Below are 18,538 nucleotides of genomic sequence, written 5' to 3'. Positions count from 1 at the left end.
GCCTCTGTCCTGGTGGAGTTGGGATGCACCACCCTCCTGGCACATGGATGAGGTGTTGTTCAGTTCCCTGTAAGCTTCCAAATGTTCAGCTGTCTGAAATCTCCCCAAATCAGTCCTCTTGGGTTTTTATGGGAGCTTCATTACATAGGCATGATTGACTACATCATTGGCCATTGGTGATCAACTAAACCTTCAGCCCCTCTCCCCTCCCTGAGGTTGGGGGATAGGGCTGAAAGTCCCAGCCCTCTAATCCTGCCTTGGTCTTTCCGGTACCAGCCCCATTCTGAAGCTACCTAGCGGGCTAACAGCCACCAGTCAACTCATTAGCATAGGAGAGGACATCACTTGAAGATTCTGAGGATTTTAGGAGTTGTATCCCAGCAAACAGAGTTGAAAACTAAATATATGTTTCACAGTATCACAGACGCCATCACCACCAAGACAACAGATTTGTCTATTACCCTGAAAAGTTTTCTTGAACCACCTTTTCCTCCTTCTCTCCCTGTTCCCCACCTCCACCTCAGGCAACCACTGATCTGCACTCCGTCACTATAGATTAATGTGCGTTTTCTAGATTTTTGTAGAAATGGAATCATATAGTATGTAGTGTTTTTTGTTTGTTTGTTGTTGTTGTTCTTCTGGCCTGGCTTCTTTCACATGGTGTAACTATTTTGAAATCCATCCACGTGGCATGCATCAGTAGTTCATACCATTTTGTTGCTGAATAGCATTCCATTCTTTGAACATACCACGATTTATCCATCCATTCACCTGTTGATGAGCATTTGCATTGATTTCAATTTGGGCTACTACATATCAAGTAGCTGGGAACATTCATGTGCCAATCTTGGTATGGACAGATGCTTTTATTTCCCTGAGGTATTTATGGGTGGAATGGCTGTCACTTTTTATGGTACTGCCAAACTGTTTTCCATTTTCTGTTGCTACCAGGAGCATGTGAGTTCCAGTTCATCCACATCCTCATTAACACTTGGAACAGTCTTGCTAATTTTAGCTTTTTTTTTTTTTTTTTTTTTGGCAGAGTGTCACTCTGTCATTCAGGCTGGAGTCAGTGGCATGATCTCAGCTCACTGCAACCTCCACCTCTCTGGTTCAAGCGATTCTCATGCCTCAGCCTCCCAAGTGGGTTATATGTGGGCACCACCACGCCCAGCTAATTTTTTTTTTTTCTCTTTTTAGCAGAGATGGGGTTTTGCCATGTTGGCCAAGCTGGTCTCAAACTCCTGACCTCAAGTGATCCACCATCCTCAACCTCCCAAAGTGCTGGGATTACAGGCATGAATCACCACTGCACCCAGCCTAGCTTTTCCAATAAGTTTGTAGTGGTATCTCATTGTGGTTTTTAATTTGCATTTTCCCAGTGACTAACAATGTGTCTTGGGAGACATACTCTTAAAATGGGACTGGGGACAGGATCGCTCAGCTATTTAAGGAATGAGCAACAGGACTCTGGTACTTACTCCATGGCAGGCAGGGACATCATGGGCATTCAAAGTACCCATGGCCTAGGAAAGTGGATGAGAGCAGAGCAAGGTAGTGGAGGCCAAATGGCTGTGTAGCAGGCACAATGGCAACGAGGATGACTATGAAGAAGGTGGGGCCACCTGGCTGCTTCTGATGGGCCTTGAGTGTGTACAGGGAAACGGACACATTCAAGTTACCTAGGATCTGATGCGGAACACAGAAGAAAATTGAGGTCAGGAGTTCAAGACCAGCCTGGCCAACATGGCGAAACCCTGTCTCTACTAAAAATACAAAAATTAGCTGGACGTGGTGGCATGTGCCTATAGTACCAGCCTCCTAACTGGGAGGCTGCGGAGGGAGAATCGCTTGTACCCAGGAGGCAGAGGTTGCAGTAAGCTGAGATCCCACCACTGCACTCCGGCCTGGGTGACAGAGCGAGACTCTGTCTCAAATAAATAAGTAAATAAATAAATAATAATAAGAGAAGAGACACAGACACTGAAAAGTGACCACGTGAAGCCCATGGCAGAGATGAGTGACGCAGCCACAAGCCAAGGAAAGCCTGGGGCCACCGGAAACTGAAAGAGGCAAGGAAAGATCCTCCCGTCAAGGCCAGGAAGGAGCATGGCCCTGCTGACACCTTAAGTTTGGCCTCAGAAACGGTGGGAGAAGCAATGTCTGTAGTTATAAGCCACCCAGTTTGTGGTCATTTGTTCTAGCAGCCACAGGAAGTGAATACAGTGAATTCCAGCCCTGCTGGAATTCCCCCATCCCCTGTAGTTGCAGGAAATGGCTGAAGCCCAGGCCAGGCCTGGCTTTAAGGGCTGCAGAGCAGCATTGCCAATGAAATGCTGACCCCTGTCAGGTCTCTAATGCTAAGGGAACTGATGGGAAAGGAGTGGGACCCTGAAATATGGTTCGACACAGAGGAGACTGAGAACTGAAAATGCTGAGCCTCCAAATCCCTTCATCTCAGCCCCCTGCCTGCTTCCTCCTGCAGAAACAGCTTTCACTTAAGGCCCTGGACAGTTGTCTCTCCAGCTGCTGCTGATCCGGCAGGCATCACTCTCATCGCCCCTCACAACCTCCAGGCAATGGAAAGAGTGTGATTCTAGAAAATCCCAGATCGAAAAGTACAAGGCTCAATGTACCCAGCCATCACTGAAAATGTGGTATGACTTCATCCATCCCTGTGGCAGGAGTCTGGGAAGAATCGCAGCCACAGACTCCAAGGGTGTCAGGAGGAGGAGAATGGATCCTAAGGCTTGCTAGAGCCCAACTTCAGGAAAAGGAATTCAGGAATTCAGGGTTTACTGTGCTGGCTGGGGTGGTCATATCCATTTAGAAAGTTACCTATGCCTGCAGTCAAGGTGGCCTAGGGAGAGCACTCCAGGGGAAGGCCTGAATGGACTGCTTAGAAGGGCTCCCTGCAGCTTATACAGGCAGGAACTGGGTGGAGAGTAGATGTGGAGGGGCAAACAGAACTCATCCAGCACGGTACATCCCCACTGCCCTCGAGCCAGCCTTCCTCCCGTGCTGCTGAAGAGTCCTGGTTCCCCCACCAGCACTTGCTTTATGCTGTGATGAAGGAATGCCCTCTGGGCCATCTCTGGGGAGCATTGTTGGGGAGGGGTGCTAAGCAAGCTACACGTGGTACATCCATGCAACTTGCGGGTGCCCTGAGCCTTGGGACCACATCTCGTCACTTGTGAGGGAAATTCCGACAGTTGAACTGTGCTTGCCAAAGGCCACTATTTTCACTTCCTGTGGCTGCTAGAACAAATGACCACAAAACGGGTGGCTTATAACTGCAGACATTGCTTCTCTCACAGTTTCTGAGGCCAAACTTAAGGTGTCAGCAGGGCCATACTCCCTCCTGGCCTCGAGGGGAGAATCCTTCCTTGCCTCTTTCAGCTTCTGGTGGCCCCAGGCTTTCCTTGGCTTGTGGCTGTGTCACTCCAGTCTCTGCCGTGGGCTTCATTTCACGTGGTCACTTTCTTTCAGTGTCTGTCTTATTTATTTATTTAGACAGAGTCTCGCTGTGTCACCTAGGCCTTCATGTGGTCACCTTCAGTGTCTGTCTCTTTTATTTATTTAGACAGTCTCGCTCTGTCACCCAGGCTGAACAGAGTGCAGTGGCGGGATCTCGGCTCATTGCAACCTCTGCCTCCTGGGTTCAAGTGATTCTTCTCTCAGCTTCCCAGTTGGGAGGCTGGGACTACAGGTGCACGCCACCATGTCCGACTAATTTTTGTATTTTTAGTAGAGATGGGGTCTCGCCATTTTGGCCAGGCTAGTCTTGAACTCCTGACTTCAAGTGATCTGCCCACATCAGCCTCCCAAAGTGCTGAGATTACAGGCTTGAGCCACCAAACCTGGCCTCTTCTCTTCTTTTATAAGGACACCAATTGTTATGAGCTGAATTGTCCCCTCTAAAATTCATATGTTGGACCCTTAACACTCAGTACTCCAGAATGTGACTATATTTGGTGACAGTCTTTAAAGAAGTAATTAAGAAGAGCCCATTAGAGTGGGCCCTAATCTGATATGACTGATGTACTTTTAAGAAGAGATTAGGACACAGAGAGGAAGGAGGGGTAACTGTGACCAAAAAAAGACCCTGTGACTAGGCAGCAGGAGGGTGGCCATTTGCAAGTCAGGAATTGAGGCCTTGGAGGAAAGTCCTGCGGCACCTCCTCCAACTTTCAGCCTCCAGAACTGTGAGAGAGTAAATGTCTGTGGTTGAAGCCACCCAGTCTGTGACATTTTGTTATGGCAGCCCTAGTGAACTCATACACTAATCACATTGGCTTAGGGCCCACCCTAACTCAGCAGACCTCATCTTAACTGGATTATATCTGCTGAGATTCTATTTCCAAATAAGGGCATATTCACAGGTACTGGGGGTAGGACCTCAGCACATTTTGAGGGACACAACTCAACCCCTAACAGTCACCTTGAGTGCAGGCATTGGTTAATGAGCTTAGCAGATATTAAAGCCAGGCACAGTGGCTCATTCCTGTAATCTCAGCATTTTGGGAGGCCAAGGCGGGAGGATCACCTGAGGTCAGGAGTGCGACCACCCTGGCCAACAAGACGAAACCCTGTCTCTACTAAAAATACAAAAATTAGCTGGGCGTGGTGGTGCATGCCTGTAATCCCAGGTACTCAAGAGGCTTGAACCCAGGAGGCTTGAACCCGGGAGGCGGAGGTTGCAGTGAGCCGACACCGTGCCACTGCACTCAGCCTGGGTCACAGAGTGAGATTCCATCTAAAAAAAAAAAAAAAAAGAGATATTAAGCCATCCCCAGAGGCTCACTCACGCCTTCAGCTGGGCTCAGTCAATGGCAGGCACAAGCAGAAGGCTGGTGGGTGGGAGGAGACTAAGGTCATTTATTGTAGTGCTCGCTGGGTCACTGAGAGCTGGCTGTTTCTATTGAAGGCTGGTCTCTGTCAGGCAGCCCTCTCCCCAAGTCCTGGTAACTGCTCGCAGGTTTGGGGACATTAAAGGCTCCCTGATGTTGCTAGCCGCCCGGATTGTATCATGCCTAACCCTGTCTGCACCCTGGCAAACAGCTCCTTTACTAAACGCTCCTCAGCTACCCAATTTGAGCATGCCATTTCCGGCTGACTCCTGACTGCTACACGCCATTTTCTAGGCTCTTTTGGGATTCAGGTGCAGTGTACTGGTCAGAGCAGGAGTCTTCACATTTGCTGGGTAATTCTCTTGCTTATAAATTTTGGGGATGGTCCTCAAAGATCAAGTTGTGGCAGTCTTGATCCAGATGGGGAAAAGTTTCACAGACACAAAGATGTATACTAAGGCTGTATGACCCGGAAGACTCACTTCTACTGCAAATGGCCAGTTTCTTCCCCTCCCTGCATCTACGCCTTTGCAATGTGACTCGACAGCTCCTCCAACCGAGAGGCAGTGCCTTCCTCCAGCCTTTGCATTGGGACTGGCCTTATGAATTGCTTTGACCCATGGGATGGTAGCAAAATGTGGAGCAAGCAGCAACTTGAAACACTTGGGCACACTGTTCTTGGAAATGAACCGCCATGTGAACAAATCCGGGTTAGCCTGCTGCAGATGGAGAAATACATGGGCCAGTCACCTGTCGCCCAGCTTACCACCAGCCAGCTGGCAGATGTGAGGGAGGCCACTGGGCCCTGCCAGCCGCCAGCTGACCACAAGCATGAGTGCGGCCAAGACCAATTGAGCCAGCCCAGCAGAATCTTAGCGATAAATGGTTGTTTGAAGTCATGTTCAGAGCAGTCCAGATGCTGGAAACACTGAGCTGACCATCTTCCAAATCAGAGGTCACCCTGGCAAGCTCACGTCTCTTGCATTTTTTGATGACAAGCACTTCTTATTACAGGGTTTGTCATTGTTTGGAATGATGACAAAGAGAAGCCTGAAGTGCTCCAAGTGGAGGCTTGGAATAGCTACTTCAAAGAGAAGGGGGCTTACCCTGCATCAACATCTGCAGACATGCACTCCTAAAGCTGGTCTGGTGGCACTGGATGACCCCCTCTCAGGACGCTGAAGGCAGCAAGGGGCCAGTGAAGTTTCCTCAGAACCTGCAAAGGACCACGTAGACCCCAAGACAGACATAGCTACTCAGGAGTGTTAGGAGCTGGTACTAATACTGAACACTAGACTCCTGGTTTGTGGTTGTTACAGATTGAATGTATGCGTCCCCCCACAAATTAGCATGTTGAAATCCTCACCCCCAAGGTGATGGTATTGTGGGGGGGTACCTTTGGAGGTTAACTAGGTCATGATGGAATTAGTGCTCCTATAATGGAGGCCCCAGAGCTCTGTCCACCACGTGAAGACACAACGAAAAGTTGGCTGTCTGCAGCCTGGAGGAAGGCCTCACCAGAACCCAGCCATGCCTGCACCCTGATCCTAGACTTCCAGCCTCCAAAAACAAATGCCTGTTGTTTATAAACCACCCAATCTGTGGTACTGTTACAGCAGCTAAGACAGAGGAAAAGGTTGTTTCATCTTTAAATTATTTCCTACCATTTCCAACCCCTACTTCCATAGAAGTGGAATCTAGCTACAGAATAAACCTAAGTTAGGTCTCCATAAGGCAGATCATTTCTTACTGGAATGTGTACTTCCCATCTGTGGGCCTTCATCAGCTCTCATCATCTACTTCTGTGACCATGCAATGCTCGTCTTCCCCCACAGACCTCAAGGACCTCAGGGCGGGGCCTGTGTTTACACTGTCCACAGCATCCTCGGCACGCCCAGGCCCATTCTGAGCCTTTAGTTTCCCAGAGCTCATAGTTTTCTGTGAGTTCTTCGAAACAGAGCATTTGAATTGGGGTATGAGACACTGATATTTTATCATAAGTCACAATTACCTGTCTACAGAATCACTAGAAGATGCGTTTGTACATGTGTGGTATCCACAATGTCACTTTCACCACGTGGCATTAGTGATGGTTTCCTTCTTGCCTTTTCTAACTCCATGAGGTAGGAGCTTATGTCAGGCCTTGTTCTAGTTGCCAGGGATGCATCCACACACCAAAGAGACAACTCCTTTTGTCTTGGAGGAAAAGACACAATTACAACAAAATGTGACAGTTGTGCCAGAGGAAGACTGGATGCTCTGAGCACAGCAGTCACCCCAAACTGACTTCTTCCCCTTAGAGTCAGGGGAGAAAGGGGGAGGGAAGGAGATCCCCTCAGCCACTGTATGAGACTGAGGACAAATATGGCCAAGAGAACAGGTCTAAAGACAGCTCTGGGCACCCCAGGGGTTTCAGGAAGGTAAGAAAAAGCAGCAAAAGAGAACGAGGAGTGGCCAGAAACAGGAGAAAACCAGGCCAACTCGGCGTTTTGGAAGCCGAGGGAAGTGTTTGAGAAGTGCTCAAGGACCACAAAGGATGCTAACTTCAGGTGAGGACCAAGGCGACCCGTCACTCCCTGCCACAGGTGACCTGAAGAGCAGCTTCAGCAGAATGCATTTAACAGCAAATGCAGGAAGAGAAATTAGGGAACACAGAACACTTTTTCAAGACTAGAGACCATGGCACAATTGGCAAAGGAGAGAGGTGCAAGCTGTCATGGGGGCTAAAACCCAGTGTGTAGAGTGTTCTAGAAGGAAGAAGGGAGGGCTGCAGAGGGGCATGTAGGAAATGTGTTGTCATGTCATGTCAAGTCAAATATAGTGAGACCAAAATTCCACTGGTGTCTGTAATGGGATGAACCCAGTAGGAGCACCTTCCACATCCCTAAGGGGTAGGGTGAGGAACGCCTACTCAGAGGCACCCAGGGCTGCGCATTTGACAGACACAACGAAAAGCTGGCCCTCTGCAGCCTGGAAGAAGGTCACACCAGAACCCGGCCATGCCTGCACCCTGATCCTGGACTTCTAGCCTCCAAAAACAAATGCCTGTTGTTTATAAACCACCTTTTAAGTGCTCTTTCCAAGAAGAGACAGACTTGACATGTTACCTATCTGATGAGGAGCAGCCAGTGGAGATGGCATGAAGGAGAGGAGAGGAAGGGGGCGCAGAGTGGAGTCCCTGAGGAGGATGGGATCCAGGCGGGGCTGGGATCCAAATGTGGCCATTGAAGTCTTTTCTCCTCAAACATTTGGCCACGGCACAACTCCATCTCCCAGGCATTCCAACTGAAGACTCGTGTGTGTTCTGCCCCAGGATTGACTCATGTTGCTCCACGATTAGGATGGGGTGCTTCACACATTATCTAACACTTGACAGCTCCCAGTGTCCGTCCCAAACTCCTGCAAACTGCCAGGACACACCGTGAGCTCCACAGCAGCCTCTGCTGGTGGACAAGGTGAGCGTACAGCCTAGGTTTGAAGCATGGTTTTTATGGCTCTGGCCCAGTCCCTTCTCCAGGGCCCTCAGCTTTTGGCATTTGCACCGCTGCCCCCAATTTCTCATTTTTTCAGAAAGGGCCAAGACCTGCTTTCCCCAGCAAGCTCAGTCCACCTTTCTGAAATGCTTAATGCCCTAGATTTGTAACGTGATTTTCATGTATTATTACTCCACGTAACTTTTTTTTTTTGAGATGTAGTTTTGTTCTTTGTTGCCCAGGCTGGAGTGCAATGGCATGATCTTGGCTCACTGCAACCTCCACCTCCCACATTCAAACAATTATCTTGCCTCAGCCTCCCATGGAGCTGGGATTACAGGCATAATGCCACCACACCCAGCTAATTTTTTATATTTTTAGTAGAGACAGGGTTTCACCACATTGGTCAGGCTGGTCTCGAACTCCTAACCTCAGGTGATCCACCCATCTCGGCTGGTGGGATTACAGGCGTGAGCCACCATGCCCAGTCACAAAACTGTTTCATTAGCTACAAGAAGCTCCCCGCACCTTGATGCCCTAAGGCCTTTGGCTAATATGAACACAAGGATGAAGTAGACAACAGTGAGTAGGGTTGTGGACCAGTGACTAAACCCATCTAAGCTTCAGTTTCTGAAAACCAAGGTTAGTAACATACCCATTTCATAGGATTCTAGGGGTATCAAATAGAAATCGACACTCCTGCCAAGTGGTAAGTGCTCTTCAAATGCTATTACACAATGCAAGTTTCCCTCTCCCCTCCATTATCTCCTCATCGTTCTCCATGACACCCTCCCTCCACTCCCACCAAAAGGTGCTAGATGCAAGGGGGGCATGCAGAATTCAAGCACTGTTTCTTCCCATGAAAAAAAATCAGGTTTCAAGGTAGTCAGTCACATCTAATAGTATACTAAAACATACCCCTCTACGTTTTTTTTTTCCTAATTTTCATAGTTTATTTGTTTGTAACTCTTGTGTTGAGGGCTCTTGACGGACAGCAGCAAGGGAGCTGCTCTGCTGCATATGAAACCCTGACCCAGAGCCCCTCTACTTATGACATGTGTAGCTGACAGCCACTTCACATACATTTTCAGTTACAGAAAATATACTCAAGGAAGAATGTTAAACAGTTTCCTTATATCCTACAAGGGGTTCTCTCTAGATGTAAACAAATCTGGATGAAATATTTTAATCCAAGTATACCATTTCCCACGTCGTAAATCTTCTGTGCTGGTGGGAGCCAATCCAGTTACACACTGGAAGGGGAGTGAGGGTCCCAGGACTTCCCCACACCTCTCACAAGGTCCACCCTTGTTTCCACTGACCCTCTCTTTGACCTGAAACCCCCAATTTCCTCCACAGGCAAAATAAAACTCAAGTCTCTCTAGACTCAAAGACTTAGTCTTGACTATGTCAACCTATTTGTTTGTAATTACACTGCTCAAGGTTCCCGTTTCCTCTCCTTCAGCCATTCTCCAGAGCGCTCCTCAAGAGATTTTAAGTCTCGCACAGCCAGACTGTATTTCCCTCTGTCAAGAAGCAACCACGGAATATTCTACCTGCAGGAGATAACAAATGTTGACTAATTTATGTATGAGACCATTCTAGAGTGCTTTTGTAGTGAATTACCCCTATTCTGAAGGTGAATGTTTCTCCTTCTGATGATCTAGATGGGGTCCACACACTACAGCACGCAGCCCAAATCCAGCCCAGGAACAGAGAATCTTTTTAAAAAACAATCCTTTAAAAATATAAAAACCTAAGCCTATATGACAGAGAACGTATGTGGCCTGTAAAGTCTAAAATATTTACTATTTGGCTCTTTATCCAAAACTGCTGATAGTGCCTCTGGACAAGAGCATAAAAGATAAGTCATGGCATAAGGGAAGAACTGAGAGCACGCGTAGAAATGTGGTCAGCCTATGAGGAACCTCGAGGCATGATGTTTCTTTATCCCAGTAATTCAGCAACTGGACTCCAAGCACCCGATTTTGGGGATGAACCCCAAGGAGTCTGTCAACTTTCAAAATCACCGCAGCCGTCTGCCACTTGCCAGACTTATTTTGGGTAAGCAATAATAAATAGAGAAATAAGTAATAGTTGGAAGTTGTGAGTAATAAAAAGCTATTTAATGTTTGATAGACAAATTCAAGTCCATAATCTCCTTGAATAAAGATGCTAAAAATGTTATTCTCGTTTTTTTTTTTTTTTTTTTTTTTGAGGCAGAGTCTCGCTCTGTCGCCCAGACTGGAGTGCAGTGGCGCAATCTCGGCTCACTGCAAGCTCCGCCTCCCGGGTTCACGCCATTCTCCTGCCTCAGCCTCCCGAGTAGCTGGGACTACAGGCGCCCGCCACCTCGCCCGGCTAGTTTTTTGTATTTTTAGTAGAGACGGGGTTTCACCATGTTAGCCAGGATGGTCTCGATCTCCTGACCTCGTGATCCGCCCGTCTCGGCCTCCCAAAGTGCTGGGATTACAGGCTTGAGCCACCGCGCCCGGCCTATTCTCGTTTTTTAAATAGTTTTGTTTTTACAAAGTTCTGTACATAAAAATAAATATACAGAAACAAACCCCATCAACTGTCCACATCAGTAATCCTCACTGGTGGGCTCACCATTGATAAGGAAGACATCATTCAACGCAACCTGTCACAGAGACTGTCCTAGCAGCAAGGATTTCTAATTTCAAAAGAACATTACTAGGCCTCTTTTATCAAGACTGCTCATCATCTAGAGGCCTTTACCTACCAACTAGCAATTAACCATGAAATCAATGAATGCAATCACTGTCTCCAAGTGGAATGTGACTAATGACCTAATGCCTAGAGGCAACATCTATACCTTTTGCTGACTGGAGCCCTGACATATGCAGGTGTAGTTAGGAACAGATTTCAACCCCACCTCCCCTTGGCTAGTCACTGTGAAAAGCGTGCGTAAGGCAATTGAATCGAGGGTTAAGGATTCATCTTGCTAATGTCAAAAGCGGCACTAACAAGATTTTTAGCCTCATCCGCCAGATGATGGGCCTCTGCGTCCAGGTCTCCAGGAGCAGGTTCCGCCTCCTTCACCAGACAAAGGGTTATAACCTAGAATGACAGAAAAGAAGCACAACAGTATTGATAAAATCTGAAAATCTGGGGACATTCTATATCCAAAATAAAATTATGAGAGTGACATGCAAAGCATTGCAAAGATATGGATTCTAAGGGACATTCAAAAAAACCTTTTAGCTGCTATATGAAAAAAAAAAACCTTTATGCTGTGATTGCCATTTGAATTGATTTTCTGGTGGGAAAAAAGCCATTCAGCTGCTTTGTCCCAACTCCAAAACACATGCAAAAGAGTCACCAAAAACTCTCTCAAGATGGCCTGATTTAAGTATATGAATCCTCCTATCACAGTGCTTATTGAAACTCACACATTCAAATAAGGGCCATTCAAGCTACAGAAAACGGATTAAAAAAAATCAAAACAGAATCAAACTTGTCACTTCTACCAGTCAGAACAGGGTCATCTGTATCTTTCCCTACCCCCGGCCACCCCCCTCCCTCATTGAGTTTCCCAAAGTCAATGGACAACTGGTAACCTGGTTGAGTGTTCAGGTTCTAGGGCCAGCCAGAACTTAAAATGTTGGCGTTACTCCTTACTTGGCAGTGGAATCTTTGGGCAATTAAACCCTGTGCCTCAGTTTCCTTATTTGTAAAGCCAGGTTAGTCAAAGCCCCAGCTCAGAAATGCTGGGGACGCTGAAAGAGGCCATGCATGCAAGCAGGCCATGCATTCCATCTTCTATAATTTCCATTTCTCTTCTAAATATCACCTCTCTGTGTCTAAAAATAAGTTTCCAGCAGGACCATTTAAAAATAGCATTTTCGGGCCGGGCGCGGTGGCTCACGCCTGTAATCCCAGCACTTTGGGAGGCCGAGGCGGGCGGATCACAAGGTCAGGAGATCGAGACCACAGTGAAACCCCGTCTCTACTAAAAATACAAAAAATTAGCCGGGCGCGGTGGCGGGCGCCTATAGTCCCAGCTACTCAGGAGGCTGAGGCAGGAGAATGGCGTGAACCCAGGAGGCGGAGCTTGCAGTGAGCTGAGATCCAGCCACTGTACTCCAGCCTGGGCGGCAGAGCGAGACTCCGTCTCAAAAAAAAAAAAAAAAAAAAAATAGCATTTTCTTTCCAGATGCATCACCTTCTCTACAGCAAGCCAGGTTTAGTCTTCTGACACAAAGGGGATTACAGCTCAGTGTTTAAGGTCAGCCAATTTTGTAGTCCTGCTGCCTTGGAGCCCATGTCCCAGTCTTTCCTCAGTCCTCAAAGATGCCATCAGGCCTCCAGGCCTCTGCTGCGCCCCTCTCTTCCTATGGAGGATACAAAGTCTTCCGCCTTGGTTCCTACAGTGTTCTAGTGTCTTTGTTCTCTCCTTACTCAGCAGTAACTTGCAACTCTTAGCCAGAATCACAAAGGATTGCTTATTTTCATTTGGGAGTCCCATCTTCCCAAATTTGAAATTCTCAGGGATGGGATGAAGACAGACTGCTGTGGCATTATCCAGAGTCCCTGGGGCAGTGTTGCACACAGGAAAAAGCTTTGGATGAGCATCTGTCTGCTACTCCTTGTTATTTGCAAGAAACAAGGTGGTCCCGTCTAGAAAGACCAAAACCACTGTGTTCCAGCTCCTTAACACTCATCTGAAGATTGGCAGACAATTCCTCACCCTACTTAGCTCTCCCCCTATGGGGCTGCAGAAGGATCAAGTGAGAATACTGTAAGTACAATCCTTCCAAGTACTTAGTGACGACCTAGGAGATGGTTTGCATCTGTTTCCTTTATTGAATCTTCACAATCCTAAGGAATTAGTCTAAACTTAAGGACAAAGAAGCAAATAATCTTGTTTCTACAAGGTTAACTATATCCTGTAAGTGCTGAAAATTTGTTAACATTTGACATCAGTGGTGCTTACCACCTCCCCGCAACGGTTTTCTGTCCGATTTCCGTTTCACGACGACAGATGAAGTGGAAGGCCCAGGACTGTCTTCCTCCTGTTTGAACACACACAGGTGTAAGAAGCAATTAAAACATACTACTTGGCAATCTTCATCTACTGCATGTCAGCTGGCCGAGGTCTCCAGTCACCTGAGGCTTCTTTGCGTTTCCTTTGTAACTTTTTCCTTCTTGCATGCTGTCCCACATTTCAATCTTCTGTCTCCTTTTTTCTTCTTCAAGCTGAGAAACAATCACATTGTACAGAAAGAGTTCAGAAGCTGCCATCTCTCTCAAAGACAACGCTTACTCTGATAATTCTTAATTTAAATGTTTTTCAGAACAAACTTCACCCTTGTTTTCTTTAGTTAATAAAACTGTTGTGATCTGGTGGTGTGAGTTTAACTCACATAGAGAAGCTTTGCTTTTTGTACACTATTAAAGAAAGCAAAATGTTTCACGAAAAAAATTAGTGAGTCCATTCTTCTGAAACTCATTCTTATCAGTATATTTTTGGTAATGTGGAAGACACAGGCACATGCACACACACTCACATGCATCCTGCTCCAGTCTGTCCCTCCTTTTGTGCTCTGGACCTTTCACTGTAATATATTCACACATCTAGTGTTCCCTAACGATAGTGTATACTTCTTGGTATATACTACATCGTAGGAACTGAAATGCTTACTGAATCTAATGGGATAGGACCTGGTCCTAGAAGCTTATAGACAACACACACATAGGCATCGTTATCCACTAAGCCTCAGACAACTTCTATGTACACATTCAAACTGAAGCTAGTTCATACCTGTTTCAGTTTTTCCTTATGCTTTTCAACTTGCGCATTTAATTCTTCTTGCATTTTCAATCGAGCAGCTGCTAAAGCTTCTTGTCGTTTAACAACAACATCAGGTTCTAAAATGTCAGAAAAAAATGGAGATAAAGCACCCCGTACAATATAAAATATAAACTTTTGAGTGTCCATATTATTAAAAGTATAAAGAGGTATGGACATCAGACAATGAAACGTGTTTTTACATGAGTACTCCTAACCCCTCTGCATATATTTTACTGCTTCAGGGGGCAGGGGTCTGTTGCTGAGCCATGGATTTTAGCCCCAAATATCTACATCACCAGAAACCTGTTAGAAATGCCAATTTCTAAGTTCTCCTGAGCAATTCCGATTCATAAAGCCTGGGATGGTAGCCAGAGCACATCTTGGATACCTCAGTGACACCCACAGTCTCTAGGTTGACTAGAATCCTGGAAGACTACTAAGGAAATATAAAGTTTTCTAAATCATTATCCATCCCTTAATTAGCCCAGAAGTAAGATTCTTAAATATTTGTTTCTACAGAAAAGAAAAATCCTTCCAAATAGCATTATGAGTAGACATGAACTCATTTCTACTCATAATGTCTACTCACAGTCTCGCTCTTTGCGACAGAGCTAGACTCCATCTCACAGAAAAAAAAAAAAAAAAGAAAGAAGCTGGAGGGCAGTGGCACAATCTCAGCTCACTGCAACCTCCACCTCCTGGGTTCAAGCGATTTCTCCTGCCTCAGCCTCCCTTATAGCTGGGATTATAGGCACCTGCCACCATGCCCCACTAATATTTGTATTTTTAGTAGAGACGAGGTTTCACCATGTTGGCCAGGCTTGTCTTGAACCGCTGACCTCAAGTCATCCGCCTGCCTTGGCCTCCCAAAGTGCTGGGATTACAGGCGTGAACCACCGCGCCCAGCCAAGAACCATATACTTCCTTTTTTTAAAAAAAAAAAGGTCTCAATCAATTGCCCAGGCTGGAGTGAAGTGTGACCCGATCATAGCCCACTGCAGCTTTGACTTCCTGGACTCAAGTTATTCTCCCGCCTCAGCCTCCTAAGCAGTGCCGCCACTCTCGGCTATTTTTTTTTTTTTTTTAAATAGAGACAGGGTCTTGCTATGTCGTCCGTCTTACTTTTAATAAGAGACTAAATCTTAATATAAAGAAGTAGGTGTAAAACCACCGCTTTCATTTCGGTTATCAGGCACTAACCCACAGAAGCCGCAGCTCGGTCCAGCTGCCTCTGCCTCAAGGCTCTCAGCCGGGCGGAAAGCTTCTGAAAGACCACGTAGAGAAGGATGCAGCTGAAGACGATGTACCAGCCATAGCTAGCCAGCAAAGAGCCCACTGAAAAGAAAAAAAATTTTCAAAAAAACTAAAAATGACACTACTAGTTGACCTTTCCATAAGACTCAACAAACGCAAACTAAGTCTAACTCCTGACCTCAAAGCCTTCATGGTCTAGGCTGAGGACAAAGCCTCCTAGGTAGATCGTTAAAATATGAACAAGAAGCGCGACACTTCAGGGATCACTGAGAAGTGAGACTTCTCAACCATCTGGGGAGTCAGGGGCAGTTACAGCGTGGAGGGCACAGCAACTGGGTTTTGAAGAATGAAGAGCAACTAATCTGAATCAGGAAGGCAAAGGCCTTTCAGGACTAGGGAACCACATATAAAGGAGTGACAGCGCGGGGTTAGGAGTGTGTAGGGGGCTGTGTGGGGCAGATCCCAAAGGCAAACGCCAAGGGCCGAGTGACCCCCGGAACTACAATAGTAAGGGCTTGGTTCGCAAAAAAAGACTTGCGCAAACAACGGCCAGCCGAGCCGCCTAGGGAAATGCGGCTCCCGAGAAGCCTCCGCGCAAGGTCCGGGCCTGCTGCCCAGAGTCCGCGTAAGCGCCAACGCCCGTCCGTTCCCAGGCCTCCCAGGCTCCGGCGCCCCAAGCAGCGAAGGACGACCCACCGATCATGGTGGCGCGCCCCTGCTGCCCCGCAACGACTCACCCGTGACGTGCAGGAAGCGCAGTCCCTCGGTCTCCAGGGCCGGCCGCGCGGACAGGGAATCCTCTTGCCGCTCCATGACGGCCACCGCCGCCCAGGCCGGCCGCCGCGCCTCCAGCCGGACGCTTCCGGTGCGCTCCCACGCACACGTGGCGCTCCCGGACGCGGTCGTGGTCTCGGCCAATCGCAGGCCGGCCCCGCCCCGACGCTGGGCCAAACGCAGGGGGCGTGGCCGAGGGGCGTGGCGGGGGAAAAATCCCGGCTACTCTTGCTGGGGCCCGGACGGCGCGTGCGGGTACGTTCTGTGATAGCTCCTGGCTTGAGTCGGGGTGGAGGACAGCCCTCTTTCACGGATTTCTTACTGAATTTCTACTTTCTTTTTTTTTTTCTAATTGGACACTGAAGCCAAGGAGGTCGGTGGTTGCCCGGAGGCAGGATTTGCACCCACATCCTTGCCCAGGGCACATTGGACAACAGGGCTCAGTAGGTTGACGACTCCCAGCGTTTGGGGGTTGCAGCCAACGTCCACCCCAAGTGAAAGCACAAAACATGGGCAGCCTCCTGCTTCTGCTGCCGGTGATACCTTTCAGGCCAAGAAAGTCTCCACCGATCCTCAAGGTTCTTTTCTCCAAAATCAAAACTTCTTAGGAAAGAACGATCATAGTAACGGCTCTAACCTGTGTTGAATTATACTGTATCATCACAAGCCACGATCACAGTTACTCCTAATAGTGTCGGGGCTGTGTTCCTCTGCCTGCAGTGTCGTCCTGCACCCTCTTCCGCCACTCAAACGTTACCACCTTTATGGTGACCATAACCATCCTATTTGAAATTTGACCTTGGGTTTTTCTGGAGCATTTGAAGTGCACATACCTAGTTGTGTCTCAAAAGAAGGGTTGGGAATTGGGAATATAACTGAAAAAATAATGAACAGGTGACAACATCCGAGTGCTGCCTCACCACCGTCGCCAGGAGCAGTGTGGGGAAGGCAAACCCTGACATGAAGCGTGAATGCAATCAGTGTTTCTTCAAGCAGGTTTGCCAAGAAGTTCCTCAAGGGGGACGGCTGCAGGGATTTGAGCACTGACCTCATCAAGGTTTCCCAGCAGTGTATTCAGAAAGCAATAAAGGGAACCTGGCATTCATGAGCCATAGCAAAGAAAAACCTGAAAGCTCTTCTTCCCTGTTGGCCACCTTGAAAATGCACTCCTCAAATGAACAAACCGAGGACTCTGGATGTCATCCATAAAGGCTGTGAAGATAGCTTATCAATTTAATGAGGAATTTTAGGAGGGAGGATATAATTTCCTTCTTCATGTTTGCCTTTCAGTTGTAAAAGATGATGAACCACCATCACTCTTTGCTTTGCTACAGAGTGATTTCTCACTTGCTCTGGCATCTTGCAGGAAACATTTATGTGCAATTTAAACTGAATGACTTCTTGGAATTATAGCTGCAATTCTCGGTCCCAGATTAGCTTTAAATCCACCTTACATCTAAATACTGATGAACTAGACAGGATGAGCAGGGTTGCCTGACCTCTTTTGTTAGGCTGTGAAGGACATTAGGTACACTGTACTGGGGTCATAGTTCATGGAAAAAAATGGTTAGGCTTCACTTTTCTCTCAGGAAGCTCATAGCAAAACAGTTTCAATCAATGCTTGGGAGCAGTTTTATTTTTATATAATAACTTAACAGGATGGTTTAACAGAGTTCCCCACTTAACAAGGTGTCAGATGAAGACTTGAGAGCTTCAAGAATGTTGCAGTGGGCCAGGAATGGTGGCTCTTGCCTATAATCCTATTGCACTTTAGGAGGCTCAGGCGGGAGGATCCCTTGAGGCCAGAAGTTCAAGACCAGCCTGGGCAACACAGCAAGATCCCATCTCTACAAAAAAATTTGGCCAGGCACGGTGGCTCACGCCTGTAATCCCAGTACTTTGGGAGGCCGAGGTGCGTGGATCACCTGAGGTCAGGAGTTCAAGACCAGTCTGGCTAACATGGCGAAACCCTGCCTCTACTAAAAATACAAAAATTAGCCAGGTGTGGTGGCGGGTGCCTATAATCCCAGCTACTAGGGAGGCTGAGGGAGGAGAATCGCTTGAACCTAGGAGGTGGAGGTTGCAGTAAGCTGAGATTGCACCACTGCACTCCAGCCAGGGTGAAAAAAAAGCAACCCCACAAAACTTAGTTATGGAAGAAGATCCTAAATTGCAAAGATGTGTTGTTGCCAGCTTTCAATCCATGTCAATGAATTAGGTCAACATGCACAGTATAAAAATGCCAAAATGTTGCATCTGGTTACATTAAGGAACGTTTGCTTTGTTTGCCTTGTTTAGCTACCCTATCCTGTAATGTCTGTAATCACAAAGATGGAATAAATTGTAACATTTTAGGTGCTAGCATTTAAAAA

The 18,538-nt window shown here is 47.2% G+C and overlaps 1 protein-coding gene across 2 annotated transcripts; it reads right to left on the bottom strand.

Moving 5' to 3' along the window:
- Positions 1-9,250: 9,250 nt before the first annotated feature.
- SELENOS (selenoprotein S) lies at positions 9,251-16,296 on the bottom strand. Of its 2 annotated transcripts, XM_033188816.1 has the most exons (7): positions 16,130-16,287; positions 15,339-15,473; positions 14,109-14,215; positions 13,454-13,543; positions 13,281-13,359; positions 11,345-11,404; positions 9,251-9,879 (listed from the first exon to the last, which is right to left on the bottom strand). In XM_033188816.1, exons 1-7 carry the CDS (start codon positions 16,203-16,205, stop codon positions 9,818-9,820), a joined length of 609 nt encoding a protein of 202 aa, XP_033044707.1. In that variant the 5' UTR covers positions 16,206-16,287; the 3' UTR covers positions 9,251-9,817. The 2 variants fall into 2 exon arrangements, with proteins under 2 accessions (XP_033044707.1, XP_033044708.1); XM_033188817.1 differs by lacking the exon at positions 9,251-9,879 and having other exon boundaries at positions 10,821-11,404; positions 16,130-16,296.
- Between the last annotated feature and the right edge of the window lie 2,242 nt (positions 16,297-18,538).

Source organism: Trachypithecus francoisi, unplaced genomic scaffold (genome assembly GCF_009764315.1).
Source record: "Trachypithecus francoisi isolate TF-2019V2 unplaced genomic scaffold, Tfra_2.0 Lachesis_group3, whole genome shotgun sequence".
NCBI classification, from domain to species: Eukaryota; Metazoa; Chordata; class Mammalia; order Primates; family Cercopithecidae; genus Trachypithecus; species Trachypithecus francoisi.
The sequence above is the reverse complement of the archived record's forward strand: the minus strand, read 5'-3'. Positions and strand labels throughout refer to the sequence as shown.

Coding starts and splice junctions, on each gene's coding strand:
- SELENOS (XM_033188816.1), bottom strand. CDS start 16,205: ATGGAGCGGCAAGAGGATTCCCTGTCCGCGCGGCCGGCCCTGGAGACC. Junction 14,216..15,338: donor CCGAGCTGCGGCTTCTGTGG/GTTAGTGCCTGA, acceptor CTGACATTTTAG/AACCTGATGTTGTTGTTAAA. Junction 13,360..13,453: donor GAAACGCAAAGAAGCCTCAG/GTGACTGGAGAC, acceptor GTGTTCAAACAG/GAGGAAGACAGTCCTGGGCC.